Here is a 16,232-nt window from a genome sequence, read left to right as displayed (position 1 = left end):
GTGATAGGTGTGGGAATGGCTGCAAAGGGATTTTGCAATAGGGGAGAAAGATTGGGCTGAATTTCTAATATAGCATGGGTAAGTGGGACTTCATAGCCAAGGAACAGAGTCGGGGTGGGTAGACAGGAAATTATTAAGAGGAAACATTAAAGATAAGGGTGGGAGGTGGGGGCAGGGAGTATGCGGATTCTGGTTAAACTGACCTAACAGGATTCTTGCTGAGGACAGGGCAAGGTGATCAGATATCACCTGGGGATGGTGGAGGATGAGGAACTCAATCAGATATCAAGGGTGTTATCAACTTTATATTAATATATTGTTGGAATTGATAAAGTTTTGAAAAGCGTTTTTGTATCTGTAGTTACAGATACAAAAAAATTTTTGTAAGGTATAAGCTCACAGGTTTAAGAGAATGGAAGAAGAGATACAATGCATAAGAAATAGCAGCAATTTTTACAAGGCTGGGTGGCAGTTGACTTGCAGATAAGACAAGGCTGAAATGTGGGCATGGTGTGTGTGGAGTTAGGGTAGAGCCAAGGAGCAAACTAATTTATTCCACAGAACCTCAGAAGACTCAGGTAGGCTTCAGAAAGGATCAGGAATTGAAAATATCAGGTAGCTCTGAAGATGAAATTGATTCATTTTCATGTGCGTTGCACCCTTCATCTTCAGAGAAACTGATCAGCCCAAGAGAAACCATCTCAAATACTGAACTCTGGGGACCCCTGCTCCAGTGGAACACCTAGCTTCCCCATCCTGCAGTGATGCTTCATTAGTTCACAAGCTTGCCTAGGCATACAGGGATTTTGTGATTTCCAGTTAGCATTTTAGTGCCTTACATGTAAAGATGAATGGACAATGAAGGATCATCAGATATTGGAGAAAAGCCCCTCATGTGAAAAGCAGAAGCCAAAATAAATAAAGAAAAAAGTAATCCCAGCACTTTGGGAGGCTGAGGCAGGTGGGTCACCTGAGGTCAGGAGTTCAAGACCAGCCTGGCCAACATGGTGAAACCCTGTCTCTACTAAAAATACAAAAACTAGCTGGGCGTGATGGCACGTGCATGTAGTCCCAGCTACTGGGGAGGTTGAGGCAGGAGAAACAGTTTAACCCGGGAGGCAGAGGTTGCAGTGAGCCAAGATTGCACCACTGCACTCCAGCCTGGGCAACAGAGCGAGACTCCGTCTCAAAAAAAAGAAAAATAATAACTAGGAAGAAAAAGATAGTTCAGGGAGCAAAACTGTTACCAGAATAAGGGTCTTGAGTGTGAGATGTTCAGGTCCTTGGCATTCTGAACAAAGAATTCGGCAAAACACACCAAGTAACAAAGGAATGCAACACAGGAACCAAGCAGCAAAAACGGGAATTTGTTAAAGTGAGAAAGCACTCCACAGGATGGGAGTCAGCCCAAGCAAGCAGCTCTAGGGCCCGGTTACAAAGTCTTCTGGGTTTGAAGCACTTCTTTTGAGGTCCTTTATCTGGATGAAGGATTTGATCTGTGGCTAATTAAAGGCTGAGATGAATTGGCACCCTATGCAGATGAAGGGATGGTTGATGGTCCCTGCTTGGCCTGTGGCCAATCCAGAGCATTTTCCCTTTCCATCTGAGAGGTGGTAGAAGGGGAGGGTTGTAGGGAGAGGAGCCTTTGATACTTGTTACTCATACGTTGGGAGAGGGGGGTTTTTCCTTTTGGTTCAGCTTTTGGAAGTTTGCATTAGTAGGCCTTAAGTTCCCTGCCGCCAGACTCAGGTGTTTTCACTTTTTATCCAGCTCTAGGAAGTCAGCATGAATTGGCCTTAGATTCCCTGCCCCAGACCGTAGTGTTTTTCCTCGATTCAGCTTTAGGAAGTCAGCACAAATTGGCCTTAGATTCCCTGTTTCCAGACCCTATTTTCCTGCCTCAAAACAAATTTTAAAAAATATCTGATTTCCTCAGGGAGAGAAGAGAATGCATCTGTGAAACAAGAGTGAGAAGCTCTGAAAAGAGAACATTCAGAGAAATAAACAGGAATGGCTGCATAATGAAAATACAAGACCTGTTGTTCAAAAATTAAGAATTTCAAGGTGGCAGTAGCATCGCTTTCACCAAGCATGGGGTCCTTCTGAGCACAGGGACCTGTGTGCCTTCTCAGGTTACACAGCCACAACACTGGCCCTGGGAGGGAGAAAGCTCTTAGAAATAAAATATCTGACAGCATAAATAAGAAAACTGAATACATGATTTGGAAGATAAGGTATGGAAATTACCAGGAAGTTGAACAAAAAGAGGGGAAACATCCTAGAAAAGCAGAAGATAGCTCAAGAGATTCAGTGTAAATGTAGTTGAATTTACGGACAAATGATAGAAGAAAATAATCCTAGAAATAATTCAAGGCAAATTCCCAGAACTGAAGAACACAAGTTTATAGATTGAAAGGGTCAAGGCGAGTTACATAATCATGAAATTTTGAATTACCAGGGATAATTTCCCAAAAGCTTTCAAAGAGAGAAAAAACCAAGCAAAAATCCAGTCATGTACAAAGGTTTGGAAATCAGAACAGCAGCAAAACCATAATGTTAATTTTGCCAGAAATTGTAATATAACCATTTTGAGAGGCTTGGGGAGAAAAGGGAGTGTATTAGTCCATTTTCGTGCTGCTGATAAAGACATGCTCAAGACTGGGTAAGTTATAAAGAAAAAGTGGTTCAGTGGACTCGCAGTTCCATTTGGCTGAGAAGGCCTCACAATCATGGCGGAGGGTGAAAGGCACATCTTACATGGTGGCAGAGAAGAGAGAATAAAGCCAAGTGAAAAGGGAAACCCCTTAAAAAACCGTCAGATCTTGTGAGACATATTCACTACCACAAGGACAGTATAGGGGGAACTACCCCCATGATTCAGTTATCTCCCACCAAGTCCCTCCCACAGGGAATTATGGGAACAATTCAAGATGACATTTGGGTGGGGACACAGCCAAACTATATCAAGGGGGAAAAAAAACAAGTCCTCATCTACCATAGTAGAAAGTATCTTAACAAAAATTCAGGAAACAGCAAGAGAACCATGTAATTTAGAAATTTAGAGGTAAAACAAACAATTTTAAAAAGATATCTATTTCACCTAAAAGTGTCAAAGGCCTCCTGAGGTAGGAATTGTGCATTAGGGAAAGGAACTGCTGTTTTTCAATATAAACCTTGTAGAACTAATACCTTTGTAACTACATGTGTTAATAATTTAACAACTAAAATTGAATTAAAAGTAGATAAGGATTTGCCCTAGGTATTGCGTGGGACTCCAACAGATGTGACACTAATGACTCTTCTCTCTTCAGATTCCCGATACATTCTTCTGCCTGTCGTGTTACATCACCTCCACATTCACTTGCAAGAACAGAAGGACCTGATCATGTGTGCACGTATCCTTAGCAACGTATTTTGTCTCATCAAGAAAAATAGCTCAGTAAGTAAATACAGGTCATAGTATATAGTTCCCATCAAATGGCTTCTGGAAATAAACTTGTAATAGTCTACAAAGAAACCGCACTAAAGAGGAAGCCTCTGAGACTCACTTTTATTTCCAGCTGGGCTGGACTTTTTGCTTCTCTTTGGAAGGAACTTTTTTAACCTTGTGGGATTCTGTAACCCCAAATAACCTGGGTTCCCCAAACTTGTATTTCAAGGAAGAACTGCATACTGAGTGAGAAAAATGAGAAAGCTCAAAGCCTCCCACACGTGTCTTTAATCTTGATATGATGACTGCTCTGTGGCAAGAATAAATTACTGCTTGCAACATGAAGTTTTTGATCCATTCTGTGAAAGGCCACTTCATGATACTCAGAACTTGGCTATGGTCCTTGGGCCAGGTCCCCTGGAAATTGCAGAAGCAAAGGACAGCCCCAGGAGATTAGGGGTATCTTACAATATAACCATTACTTGGCCCCACCAGTGATCTCCAAATTGTTATGGATTTGGGGATTCCTATCAATGTGCCTGACTCTTGATGCAATGCAATTGCATTAGAGAATGCACTGCAAAATGAGAAGAATCACATGCTTGCTTATAAATGGGACAACTCAGAATATTTGTGTTCATGGCTCAGGGGTCTGGTGTGAAATCCACATATGGAGAATATCCTGTTCCACTTCTGCCAACATGCAACTGTTAAGTAACCATTTTGCTCATCGGTAACAGGTTTTATGGAGCGGAGTTTGGCAATGAGTGCCAAGAATCCTGTTTCTCTGCTTCCCTATTATCTTTTTTTTTTTTTTTTTTTGAGACGGAGTCTCGCTCTGTTGCCCAGGCTGGAGTGCAGTGGCGCAATCTAGGCTCACTGCAAGCTCCACCTCCCAGGTTCACGCCATTCTCCTGCCTCAGCCTCTCCGAGTAGCTGGAACTACAGGCACCCGCCACCACGCCCGGCTAATTTTTTTTGTATTTTTAGTAGAGCCGGGGTTTCACCATGGTCTCGATCTTCTGACCTCGTGATCCGCCTGCCTCGGCCTCCCAAAATGCTGGGATTACAAGCATGAGCCACGGCGCCCGACCTCCCTATTACCTTTATGCTACAGTTTCCCCAATTTGTCACTTACGATCAGCTTCTGAAGATCAATGAGATGGGATGGGACCTCAGTGGAGTTGTTGGAGATAGAGCCCCAGTAGCATGGGAACAGAGTTGGCAGTTGAGAGAAAAAAGCTAGAAATTCTGCCTCTAGAAGTGTAATAAGAGGAACCTGCATGGAACAAAGCAGTTGACTTTTTCCCACCCCCATGATCCAGGCCCCAGAGGTGATCTGGAACTGAATAGAACAGTGGTGACAGAAAGCATGAATTCAGTTTTAAACCCCCCTCTGTAAAATTCTATAAAGAATAACTATGCTATGCCTAGTTAGAATCTTTTTCCAAATTATAATTGCTGAGAGTAAAGTGTAAGTTACATAGTTCACTGCACAGAACCAAAAACAGCAGAAGAGAAATAAAAAGAAATCACCTCCACAACTTCTGCTCTGTAAGACATTCAGAGCAGAAACCAAGTCACTGGAGGGAAAATTTTGGTAGTTTTCTTGCAAGTATAAGAAAATTTATCATAACATCCCAGCCAAAAAGCTCTTTCAAACTCATACTTTCTAAAAGTATTTTTTACAAACAGTGATCTCCTTGGTTAGGAGCATTTGTACATAGAGTTTTGTTTTGTGCAGGTGTTAATAAGAACCCAACTCCACATACAGTCAGTGCAGAGCAATTTGGGTTTCTCTTTCAAGTCCTGGGGCGTGGATACTATTAACTTTGCATCAGGAAAGCAGTTTCCACATGGCCACTGACCTTAGATCCACTCTGTAGCTAAGGGTATTTGTCTGGGCCAAACACCATTTCCTAATATTTACATGCAAAGATTTTTAAAAATCATTTTTTATAGGAATAGTCATTTGTACTTAAAATAAAGTTTTGGAAAATGACCGATGTAACTCTAATATTGAGAAAAGTAAATATAACCACAGTCTGGAACCAAGGAATCATAGACCAAGAACCAGGATGGACTCTCAGTGAAGATTCAGGCTCAGGGAGGCAAACTGACTTGCCTGAGGTCACACACCCTGTTGGGAACCTAGCTGGTGTTCTGAGTTAGTCTGGTGTGCCTTCATGATATCACCCACCTTTTTACTTGTATCTCAGGTATCCATTGCACCACTGAGTTGTGTACTCTTGGGTAAGCCATTAACTTCTCTGTGCCTTTGTTTACTGTAAAAGGAGATCATTCACTTAGGTGAAATCCATGCCTCAAGTTCTCTGACTCTTTGATTTCCCCTTTTCTGTTAGATTGAAATGCATGTTAAACCCCAGTTTCCTGAACATATTATTTTTTTTCTCTTAAGGAAAAATCTGTGCTGGAGGAAATAGATGTGATAGTGGCCAGCTTGCTGGATATCCTGCTGAGGACCATATTGGAGATCACCAGCCGACCTCAGCCATCCAGCTCAGCAATGCGGTTCCAGTTCCAGGATGTCACTGTAAGATCATAGAGCAGATGGCACGTGGAGCAGGGCCTGGTTATGCTTCAGTCATGTTGCAGGTGGCTTGATGTTATAATCTGGAAAATCTGGCCTTAGGAGAGTAACCCATGAGAATTTCAAAATCATATGAGGTTACCTTAATTTTACAAGGAAACCAAGATATAAAGCATGTTTGTTAAAGGAACTTGGAATAAGCAGTTTTTAATTGCAGAAAGCCAGCTTTGATATTAGTCATACCTTGCCTGGTTTAAATTGACCCAAGATTTTATATCCCAAGTCAACTTGATAACTTTTTATTCTCTTATCATCCATCAAATTGCTTGAGGAAATGACAAGAGTGAAACAGAGTAATAGGAGTCAGGGGCCCTGAGTTTTCATTCCAAATTTTTCACTCTGACTAGTCAGGATCGTAACTTTTCTAGGCCTCAGTTTTCTTAGCTGGGAAATGAGAAGGTTGGAATTGGCGAATTTTCTTTTTTTCTTTTTTTTTTTTTTTTTGAGACGGAGTCTTGCTGTATCTCCCAGGCTGGAATGCAAATGTGCGATCTTGGCTAACTACAACCTCCGCCTCCTGGGTTCAAGCGATTCCCCCTGCCTCAGCCTCTTGAGTAGCTGGGATTACAGGCACCCGCCACCACACCTGGCTAATTTTTGTATTTTTAATAGAGACAGGGTTTTACCATGTTGGTCAGGCTGGTCTCGAACTCCTGACCTCAGATGATCCACCTGCCTTGGCCTCCCAAAGTATTGGGATTACAGGCATGAACCACCATGCCTAGCCTGGAATTGGCAAATTTTAAGGTGCTTTGAAGTGCCACTATTTTGAGTCTAATATTATATCTGTATTTTGTATTCATGTAAAACATTAAGAAAATAATATTAAGAAATAATACATCTGGTAGTTTATATATGTGTATCTATTTATGTATATAGAGGAATATAAAATGGTATAGCCACTGTGGAAAATAGTGGCTCCACTATATATATACAAGTTATGAATCCACTGTATATACAAGTTATGAATCGTCCACTTTCTCAATACTCTCATCAGCATTTGGTGTTATCCCTTTTACAGAGTGGAGAGCATTCTGATAGCTATGTAGTGATATCTTATTGTAGTTTTAATTTGCATGTCCCTAATGACTAATGATGCTGAGCATCTTTTCACGTACTTACTTGCCATCTATATATCCTCTTCAGTGAAATGTCTTTTCATGTCTTTTTGCCATGTTTTAAATTGGATTGTTTTTTCACTGTTGAGTTTTTATTTCTTTTTATAATATGTGGTTTGCAGGTATCTTCTCCTACTCTGTAGCTTGTTTTTTCATCCTCTTAACAAGCTTTTCAGAGCAAAAATTTTTAATTTCATTTAAGTCCAGTTTATTAATTTTCTTTTATAGTTCAAGTTTTTGACTCTTTTTGCCTAGCTCTGTATCTTAAATATTATCTCCTAGTTTCTTTGCTAAAAGTAGTATAGTTTTATATTTTACGTGTAAGTCCCTTAACCATTTTGTGTGTGTCAGATAATTCTAACAATCTGACATTGCGATGTGGACATCAATTGATTGTCTTTTTCATTCAATTTGAGATTTTCTTAGTTCTTGGTAGGATGTGTTATTTTCTCTTATGACCAAGACATTTCTATATTATAAAGCTGTGGATCTTACATAAACCTTCTGTTTTAGCTGGCTTTATGTGACACCACTCATCAGTGGTGACACTCATCAGTAGGAACAGTGAGTGCCTGCATGTTATGGTGAGACAGAGATAGAAATCCAGGTTCGCCGCTTGGCTTCCTTTGACACCTGAGGCAAGAGGGTTTCTTGTTACTGCTGGGTGAGATGGAAGTTCTGGCTCTGCATGTGGTCTCCACTGCCAGTGTGGTGAGAGTGGCTTTGTTACTGCTGGGCCATGGTGACCGTCCTGACTCTACTAGGCCTCTTTGACCCCACCCCAGTGGGGAGGGAAAAACTGTGACTTGTTACTGCCAGTTGTGGGTGGAAGCCCAGGTTCCTCCCATTGTTTTCACCAACACTGACTCGTGGGTATGAAAGTACCTGCTCCCTATTTGACCTTCTCTGGCTCCACTCTAGGAGAGATGTTGGGGCACCTCACTACATCCTCATGAGGGTGGAAGTCTAGGCTCCTCACTCAGCCGTTGCAGGGAACAGGTGACTGAGGCCAAAGTTTTCTGTAGTGTTCAGCTAGAATAGAGCAACTGTGGCTAAAAGTATTCCCCTGCAGGGCTGCCGTTTCCTAGTCCTTTGGCTGGAGAAATAAGGTTTTTTGGGACTTTTTCTTTTGTCTACCAACTATTGGTCTTTCACAGTTGCTGGCCTCTTCAACCCTATCTTTGAAATATATGAGGCAAAAAAGAAAATCCAAAGAAATCCACACCGTGCCCTTCCTCAGGTCCCAAGGAGGTTCTTGGCCAGTCTGCCCTCTCTCCCCTCCTGTCAGAGTCTTTTTCTGTTTGTTTTATATTTGATGTTCAGGTGTTTTAGTTGTACTTAGCAGGAGGAATAGGGGAGAAGTATGTCTACACTTTCAATGTGGAAGAGGAAGGATGTCTCCTTCACTGTGGTTTTGATGGTAACATTTTAATTGCTTCCTGGCAATATAACTTACATAGTTTGAAAGTTATAATGGCAAGCAAACAAAGTCATAGCAAATGCTGGGCATAGTTAAAGATTGCCTGAGATCAGAAGCTAAAACATTTTTTTTAACTGCTTTCTGTCGACGTGCAGAACGTACAAGGTTGTTGTGCACCAAATCTCTATGGGATACATGTGGTCTTCAGGCCATACGGTGTAATAACCAATGCCAATTACGAGACTTCAGGAAGTCAGTGAATCAGGTCTGTGGGTGGAGGTGGGGTAGGGCAGGCAGAGTGATTGTCCTGTGTACTAAATTATAAGAAAATCACGTGAAGAGAATCCTTCCTGCATAGCTCTGTGGTACCCCTTGCTGTGTGAGAAACCAGACTGTCCAGGTATGTGGGGTGAAATTTTCCATGATACACACACATAAATTATTTGACGTCTTTGCTTTTGTGCTTTAAGACTTTTTTTTTTTTTTAAGAGTACTCAGACAGACCTAGCTTGAGTCCTTCTCGTCATTGCACTGACTCTGTGATGTTGGTCAAGTTACTAATGTCTCAGCCTCTGTTTCTTTAAAACAGAGAAAATAGGCCAGGCACAGTGTCTTATGCCTGTAATCCCAGCATTTTGGGAGGCCAAGGCAGGCGTATTGCTTGAGGCAGGGGTTTGAGACCAGCCTGGCCAACATCTTGAAACCCCCACTAAAAATACAAAAAAATTAGCCAGGCCTGTTGGTGGGTACCTGTAACCACAGCTACTCAGGAGACTGAGGCACAAAAATGGCTTGAACCCAGGAGATGGAGGTTGCAGGGAGCCGAGATCTCACCACTGCACTCCAGCCTGGATGACAGAGCGAGACCCTGTCTCATAAACAAATAAATAAATAAATCAGAGAAAATAATTGTACTTATCTCAAAGTTAGTGTGAGGATTTCATCAAATCTGTAAAGGTGTTTAAACAGTATCTGGTCTGATACTCAATAAATGCTGGCCATTAGCCATTGTGGTAGCAGCAGAAGTCACAGTCATATCATGATTGTTGCAGACATGCTTGATGTATTGTTGTTGTTATAGTAATTCTATGGTGAGAAATATGCCCTGGTCTTTCACAAAATCCATTCTCTGGAGACCGAAGATCAGTTGAATTTCTTTATCATTTTCTCACAGAGAACAGGCTTTCTGAATAGGGAGTCTTTACATGGCAGTACTACATTGAGCACCTTTTCAGTCTGTGCAGACACATATGGAAAAGTGCCCATGACAAGTAGACACACTATGAGTAAACACAGATCCCATAATGTGCCATTGTGAATTCTTCCAGTGCTCTGTAAGCACCATGATTGTTACCTAGCCTCCCAGCCACACCAGCATGAGCACTGGCGTCTGCTGTATCATAGTTCCAGATAACAGAGGCCTTATTTTTAAAATTTAAAAGGATTGTACTTTTTGTTTTTCCACCATTTTTTGAACTTTAAAATGCTTTCCCTAGCTAGAAAAAAAAACAAAAAAGCACCATTATGATCAGTTCCTTTCAAAAGTCTAATTATAGGTAGAAGCAGATTTTATAAAGTAGTATAAATGACCACTTGCCTTGCATTCTCAACTAATGGAGCTCCAGAGTTCCTTACAATTTATAAATGCTTACTCATTCATAACTCTGTTAAGTACCATTTATGGAGCAGGTGATTCTTCTGGGCATAGGCCAGGTCTAAGACAGCTACTCTGATGTGTTTATCTAAAATTTTCATGTGTTGTCAGTTTGTGGTTGGGGTATGGAAATGGGTCTGGGTTAATTCTGTAAGAAATATGTGGAAAAAAATAATGTATGTGTATAATAGGTTTCGTGAAGATAGTTGTAGCCATCCAATACCCTTGCTATACAAAGTCATTTGTAGAAATTCCCATTATTATTATTATTTCCCATTATTATTTCTTTTTAATAAATTATGGGTCTAGGATTTTCATATAGATACATTCTTAAAATATCTTAAAAACAAAGAAAATTACATTATGGATAAAATATACATTAGTAATTGGACATCACCACTAAAAGACTTACTCATGTAACCAAATAGCACCTGTTTCCCCAAAAACCCATGGAAATAAAAAAATTTTAAAAATTAATTAAAATGTAAGTTTAAGAAATAGAGCAAAAAAATTACATTAGGGATAAAATACACATTAGTAATTGGACATCTAGGCCTCCTAACAGAGTTGAATGTGGTTGGAGTTCCTAAACAGCATAAGTGAATAAATGACATTGTAGAGTAGATGTTGGGATTGACAATAATCATCATAAATGCCCAAGGGATTATATGTCATGATTATAAGTTACTGCAATGGGCATAAGTCAGATATGACAAAATCATAAATCTGGATTCAAACAGGTTGTTCCCTTATGTATATTGACTGTAAAGACTTAAGATGAAAGTCTATTCCTTATTGCATATTTCTTGTTATTACTAAATTTACAACAAATAATATGTCATTTTTCCCACTTCAGTGTATTTCACTATTCACAGGATTGTGTATTGAAGTAAATGTCTTAGGAAAATTAATCTAGTAGCTGTATTGGAGACAATGTGAATATGATATGGAAAAACTAAGAGATGGAAAAGAGATGAATGAGTTTCTACTAACTAGATTTGCATTTTTAAGTCATGGCATAGTTAAGTGAAAGGTAAAAAAGTATGAACCTTAGTTATCAACTGACGGATTCTAGTATACTTACTAATATTTTAATTATAACCAAAAACCTTAGATGTATTTTCTCTATACAATCAAATAGTCTGAGCAGAAGGAAGATGAGTCACTGAGTACAGACTTCTAGAACCAGAGATACCTGGGTTCACATCCCAGTCTCACAATTCTCAAGCTCTGGAACCTGGGGTAAATTTCCGAACCTTAAGAGGTTCATTATTATTATCGGCCGGGCGCGGTGGCTCAAGCCTGTAATCCCAGCACTTTGGGAGGCCGAGGCGGGCGGATCATGAGGTCAGGAGATCAAGACCATCCTGGCTAACACGGTGAAACCCCGTCTCTACTAAAAATACAAAAAATTAGCCGGACGTGTTGGCGGGCGCCTGTAGCCTGTAGTCCCAGCTACTTGGGAGGCTGAGGCAGGAGAATGGTGTGAACCCGGGAGGCGGAGCTTGCAGTGAGCCGAGATCAGGCCACTGCACTCCAGCCTGGGGGACAGAGCAAGACTCCGTCTCAAAAAAAAAAAAAGAGATAATTATCTTTTCTTTAAAGTGAAGTTGATTGTGTCTACCCGACAAGGCTCAAACAAGGAATGAACTCAATAGCATAGTCAAAGTATGGTAACTTACACATAGTGCCATTCCATAAATCATAGTGTTGTCATATGTCTTTTATTTTTTTGAGGTATAATTGACATAAAATAAATGACAGTTGTTTGAAATGTACAATTTTAGTTTTGACATATGTGTATTCCTATGAACCATCACCACAATCAGGATAGCAAATATGGTCATCACTTTCAAAAGCTTCCTTGTGCCCCTCTCGATTCCCTCTCTTTTGCCCCTCCGTGCTACCTCATCCCCAAGTAACTACTGACCTGTTTTTTATAGTAACTTATCCGTTACTGTACATAAATTTACATTGTTTAGAATTTGATATGAATGGAATCATGTACATAGCTATTATTATTAATCATATACTACATAGTTTTTTGGGGGGCATAGGGGCAGGGGATTCTGTCTTGACACAATATATTTGAGTTTCATCCTTATTCTTTTGTATATCAATAGTTTATTCCTTCTTATTGCTGAATAGTATTCCATTGTATGGATATACTGCAATTTGTTTATTCATTCAGCTCTTGGTAGACATTTGAGTTGTTCCTGGGTTTTGCTCTTGTGTTCCATTTACCTGTTTTTCTGTTTTGACACCAATAACATACTATCTTGATTCTCATGTTTTATAATAAATCTTAAATCAGTAAGTGTAAGTCTTCCAACTTTACTTTTCTTTTTCAAAGTTGTTTTGACTATTTTAGATCCTTTTCACTTCCTTATGGATTTTAAAGTCAGATCAGCCTTTCAATTTCTAACCCCCAAAGCTATGCTAGGATAATTACTGGGATTGCATTGAATCTATATATCGATTTGGGGATAATTGGCATCTTTTTTTTTTTTTTGAGATGGAGTTTCACTAGTGTCAGCCAGGCTGGAATGCAGTGGTGCAATCTTGGCTCACTGCAACCTCCACCTCCTGGGTTCAAGCAATTCTCCTGCCTCAGCCTCCCGAGTAGCTGGGATTACAGGCTTGTGCCACTACACCTGGCTAATTTTGTATTTTTAGTAGAGCTCAGGTTTCACCATGTTGGCCAGGTTGGTCAGGTGATTCACCCGCCTCAGCCTCCCAAAGTACCGGGATTATAGGCATGAGCCACCACGCCCAGCCAAAATTGACATCTTAACAATATTGCATTTTCCAATCCATGAACATGTAATATCTTCATTTTTTTTATGTCTTTAACTCCACCCCTCAGCGTTTTGCAGCCTTCAGTGTGCAGATTTTATACATCTTTTGTCAAATATATTAGTAATTATTTCATATTTTAATATTATTTTAAATTTCAATTTCTGATTGTTCATTTTTAGTGTGTAGAAGTAAAATTGATTTTTGTACATTGATCTTATGTTTTGGAATGTAAATAAACTCAATTAGTTCTAGTAGCTCTTTATCAATTTCATAGCTTTTTCTATATACACAGCTATGCTTTCTGTGAAGAAAGACAGCTTTTTAAAAATTCCTTTCAAACCTGTATTCCTGATTGCCTTTTCTTGCCTTATTGCACTGACTAAAACCTTCAGTACAATGTTGAATAGAGGTGGTAAATAAGCTTTGGGAGGTTTGAAAAGTCTTTATTTTGTCTTTGCTTTTGGAAGATATTTTTATATTTTATATTTTGGAAGATATTTTTCTTGGTTAATAGTTTTTGGGTTTTTTTTTCCTTTTAGTTCTCTGAAGCTGTTGCTCTATTGTCTTTCAGCTTGTGTTCTTTCCAAGAGAAATCTTTTCTCATCTTTGTCTTTGTTCATCTCTATGTAATGTGCCCCTTTTTTTTTCTGAATAGTGTTTTAAGATTTTCTCTACCACTGGCTATAAGCAATTTGATTATGATGTGCCTTGGTGTAATTTTCTTCTTGTTTCTTGTGCTTGAGGTTTGTAGAGATTTTTTGATATATAGGTTTATAATTTTCAAAGAGTTTGAAAAGGTTTTTTTCTCATTTCTTCAATTATTTTTTCTGTCTCTTCCTTCTCTTTGAGACTTTCAGTTACATAGCTACTCTGCTACTTGAAGTTGTCCTATAGTTCACTGATGCTTTTTTATGTTTTTCTTTTTATTTCAGTTTTTTCTGTCTATGCTTTATTTTGGAGAATTTCTACTGCCCTACCTTTCAAGTTCAATAATCTTTTCTTCTGCAGTGTCTAATCTGCCACTCGACCCATTCAATTAATATTCATCTTACAAATTGTAGCCTTCATCTCTAGAAGTTTAATTTGGGCTCTTTTTATGTCTTCCGTGTCTCTAAATTAACATATTCAGTCTTTCCTCTAGCTTCCTGAAAAATTACAATACAGTAATATAACTATGTTAATGTTCTTGTCTGGTAATTCTATTATCTATGTCATTTCTGGATCTATTTCTATTGATATATAACTTTTTCTCCTCATTTGCATCATTTTTTCCTTCTTCTTGACCTGCCTGGTAATTTTTCATTGCATGCCAGACATTGTGAATTTTACATTGTTGAGAGGTGGATTTTTTTAATTTCTAAAAAATATCTGAGCTTTGCTATAGAATGAGGTTAAATTTATTGGAAACTATTTGATCATTTTAGGTCTTGCTTTTGAAATTTGTGAGGTAGGACCAGAACAGCATTACTCTAGGAGTAGTTTTTCTCCAGTACTAAGGAAACACTGTTTTTGGTACTCTAACTGATGCCTTATTAATTGTGAGGTTTTTGCAGTCTGGCTGGTATAAAAAAAAGGCTCTATTATTCCCAGTCCTGTGTGAGCACAAGGCACTGTTCTCTCAATCCTTCTAGATTATTCTTTTCCTAGTGTTGGGTTGGGTTACTACCTTACACACATACACAAAAATATTAATAATATTGCCTTTAAACTTTTTATTTCTTTTGTTAAATATCAAGGATTCCCGTATTCATTAACAAAGTATATGTTGAGCTTGAAGGATGTTTCTTTTGGCCCACACTGGTTAGTTTCTTGAATATTTACCCTAAAAAATATATACAGATAATTATTTGTCATACCTGTGTGTTGCAAATGATTATCTGCAAACAGAGATCTGGCCTGAGCACCTGGTTGCCCTGACATGGTCTTTAAGTATTATAGCATCCTTGGGTCTCCCATGGCAGTGGGCGAGGATACATTGAATTTTCCTGACCCAGCTGCCTCTGTTGAAAAATTCCACTTCTCAGGGCTTTTAGTCTCTACTTATAAAGTCTGTAGTCTCTTTCCATGTAAAATCTAAGAAACCAGTTCCCAATTAAATTGCACTTCTGTAAATATGCAGTTAGTTACCAGTGATTGCCTCTCCTATTGTATTTGTTCTGTTTTAAATGTTATTGCTCTGTTTAAAAGTGGATAAATTCTTTCCTGAGCACAAAAGGTTGCATTGAAAATGCAAGCATTTTAAATTAGAAGTTCATTGAAAAATGCAAGTGATAGCAGCTTTATGTAGGTCTTCAAATCGATAGATGCTATGTTTACTTTTTTATTGTTAATTTTTAAGAATTAGAATTTGTGGTTATAAATCACATAGAGCCCAAGCACAAAAAGAATGGCCAATTAAAAAAATTGTTTTCAATCCTCCAAGGCATCTGAATAAAACTATTTTTTAAAAGGAGATTGAAATGCACATTATGCAACATATGGCATTCATTTTACCCTGTGAGTCAGCAGATCAACTCTCTGATGAGTTGGAGGAGGTCATTTGAATTCAAAAATGGAGCATGAAGCTACAGAAAGGGCTTTGGAAGCAGAAAGACTGGGGATAACTCCAGTTCTGCTACTTTCTAGCTGAGTGACTTGGGGCAAGTCATTTAGCACATCAGAAACTACATTTTACCTTCTTCAAAAAGGTATTATACCCCCTACCTCATAGTGTTGATATGAAGCTTAAATGATAGAATTAGTACAGACATTTTAAATGCTCAGTAAACGATTGTCACCCTCAGTGCCTTACCTTCTTTAAATGTGTGAAGTTAGTTCCCAAGTGAAAAGCTTCCACCCAAGTTAAAACAAAAAAAAAATCCTCCTTAAAATTATAAATTTGTGAATACCAAGTAAATAAATGGTAATCATCATAGGGAGTTTTGGCTGTGACATTTTGGATAATTTAGATTAAGAAGACTTCACAGGGCAAGTTTGGATCATCGTGATTTCATTTTAACGTATTTTGTTTGAGGACAGTTCAGTGTAAGTTACTGATGTTCTTTTATGTCCTTACTAAAAATAAAATATATGCTTTTTTTTTTTTTTTAACTTAGGGGGAGTTTGTCGCTTGTCTCCTGTCCCTATTACGACAAATGACAGATAGACATTATCAACAGCTTCTTGATAGTTTTAATACAAAGGAAGAACTAAGGGTAAGT

The 16,232-nt window shown here is 38.8% G+C and overlaps 1 protein-coding gene across 3 annotated transcripts in view; it reads left to right on the top strand.

Moving 5' to 3' along the window:
* The window catches only part of DOCK4 (dedicator of cytokinesis 4), a 470,104-nt gene that overhangs the window by 347,210 nt on the left and 106,662 nt on the right, over window positions 1-16,232 (top strand). For all 3 annotated transcript variants that reach the window (XM_030826426.1, XM_030826424.1, XM_030826425.1), the window contains exons 24-26: window positions 3,312-3,439; window positions 5,850-5,984; window positions 16,128-16,226. In XM_030826426.1, coding sequence (XP_030682286.1) covers window positions 3,312-3,439; window positions 5,850-5,984; window positions 16,128-16,226 — 362 coding nt within the window. The remainder of the gene's footprint in view (window positions 1-3,311; window positions 3,440-5,849; window positions 5,985-16,127; window positions 16,227-16,232) is intronic.

This window comes from Nomascus leucogenys, chromosome 13 (assembly GCF_006542625.1).
Source record: "Nomascus leucogenys isolate Asia chromosome 13, Asia_NLE_v1, whole genome shotgun sequence".
NCBI classification, from domain to species: Eukaryota; Metazoa; Chordata; class Mammalia; order Primates; family Hylobatidae; genus Nomascus; species Nomascus leucogenys.
Note: the sequence above shows the minus strand (reverse complement) of the source record. Positions and strands in the feature narration are given on the sequence as shown.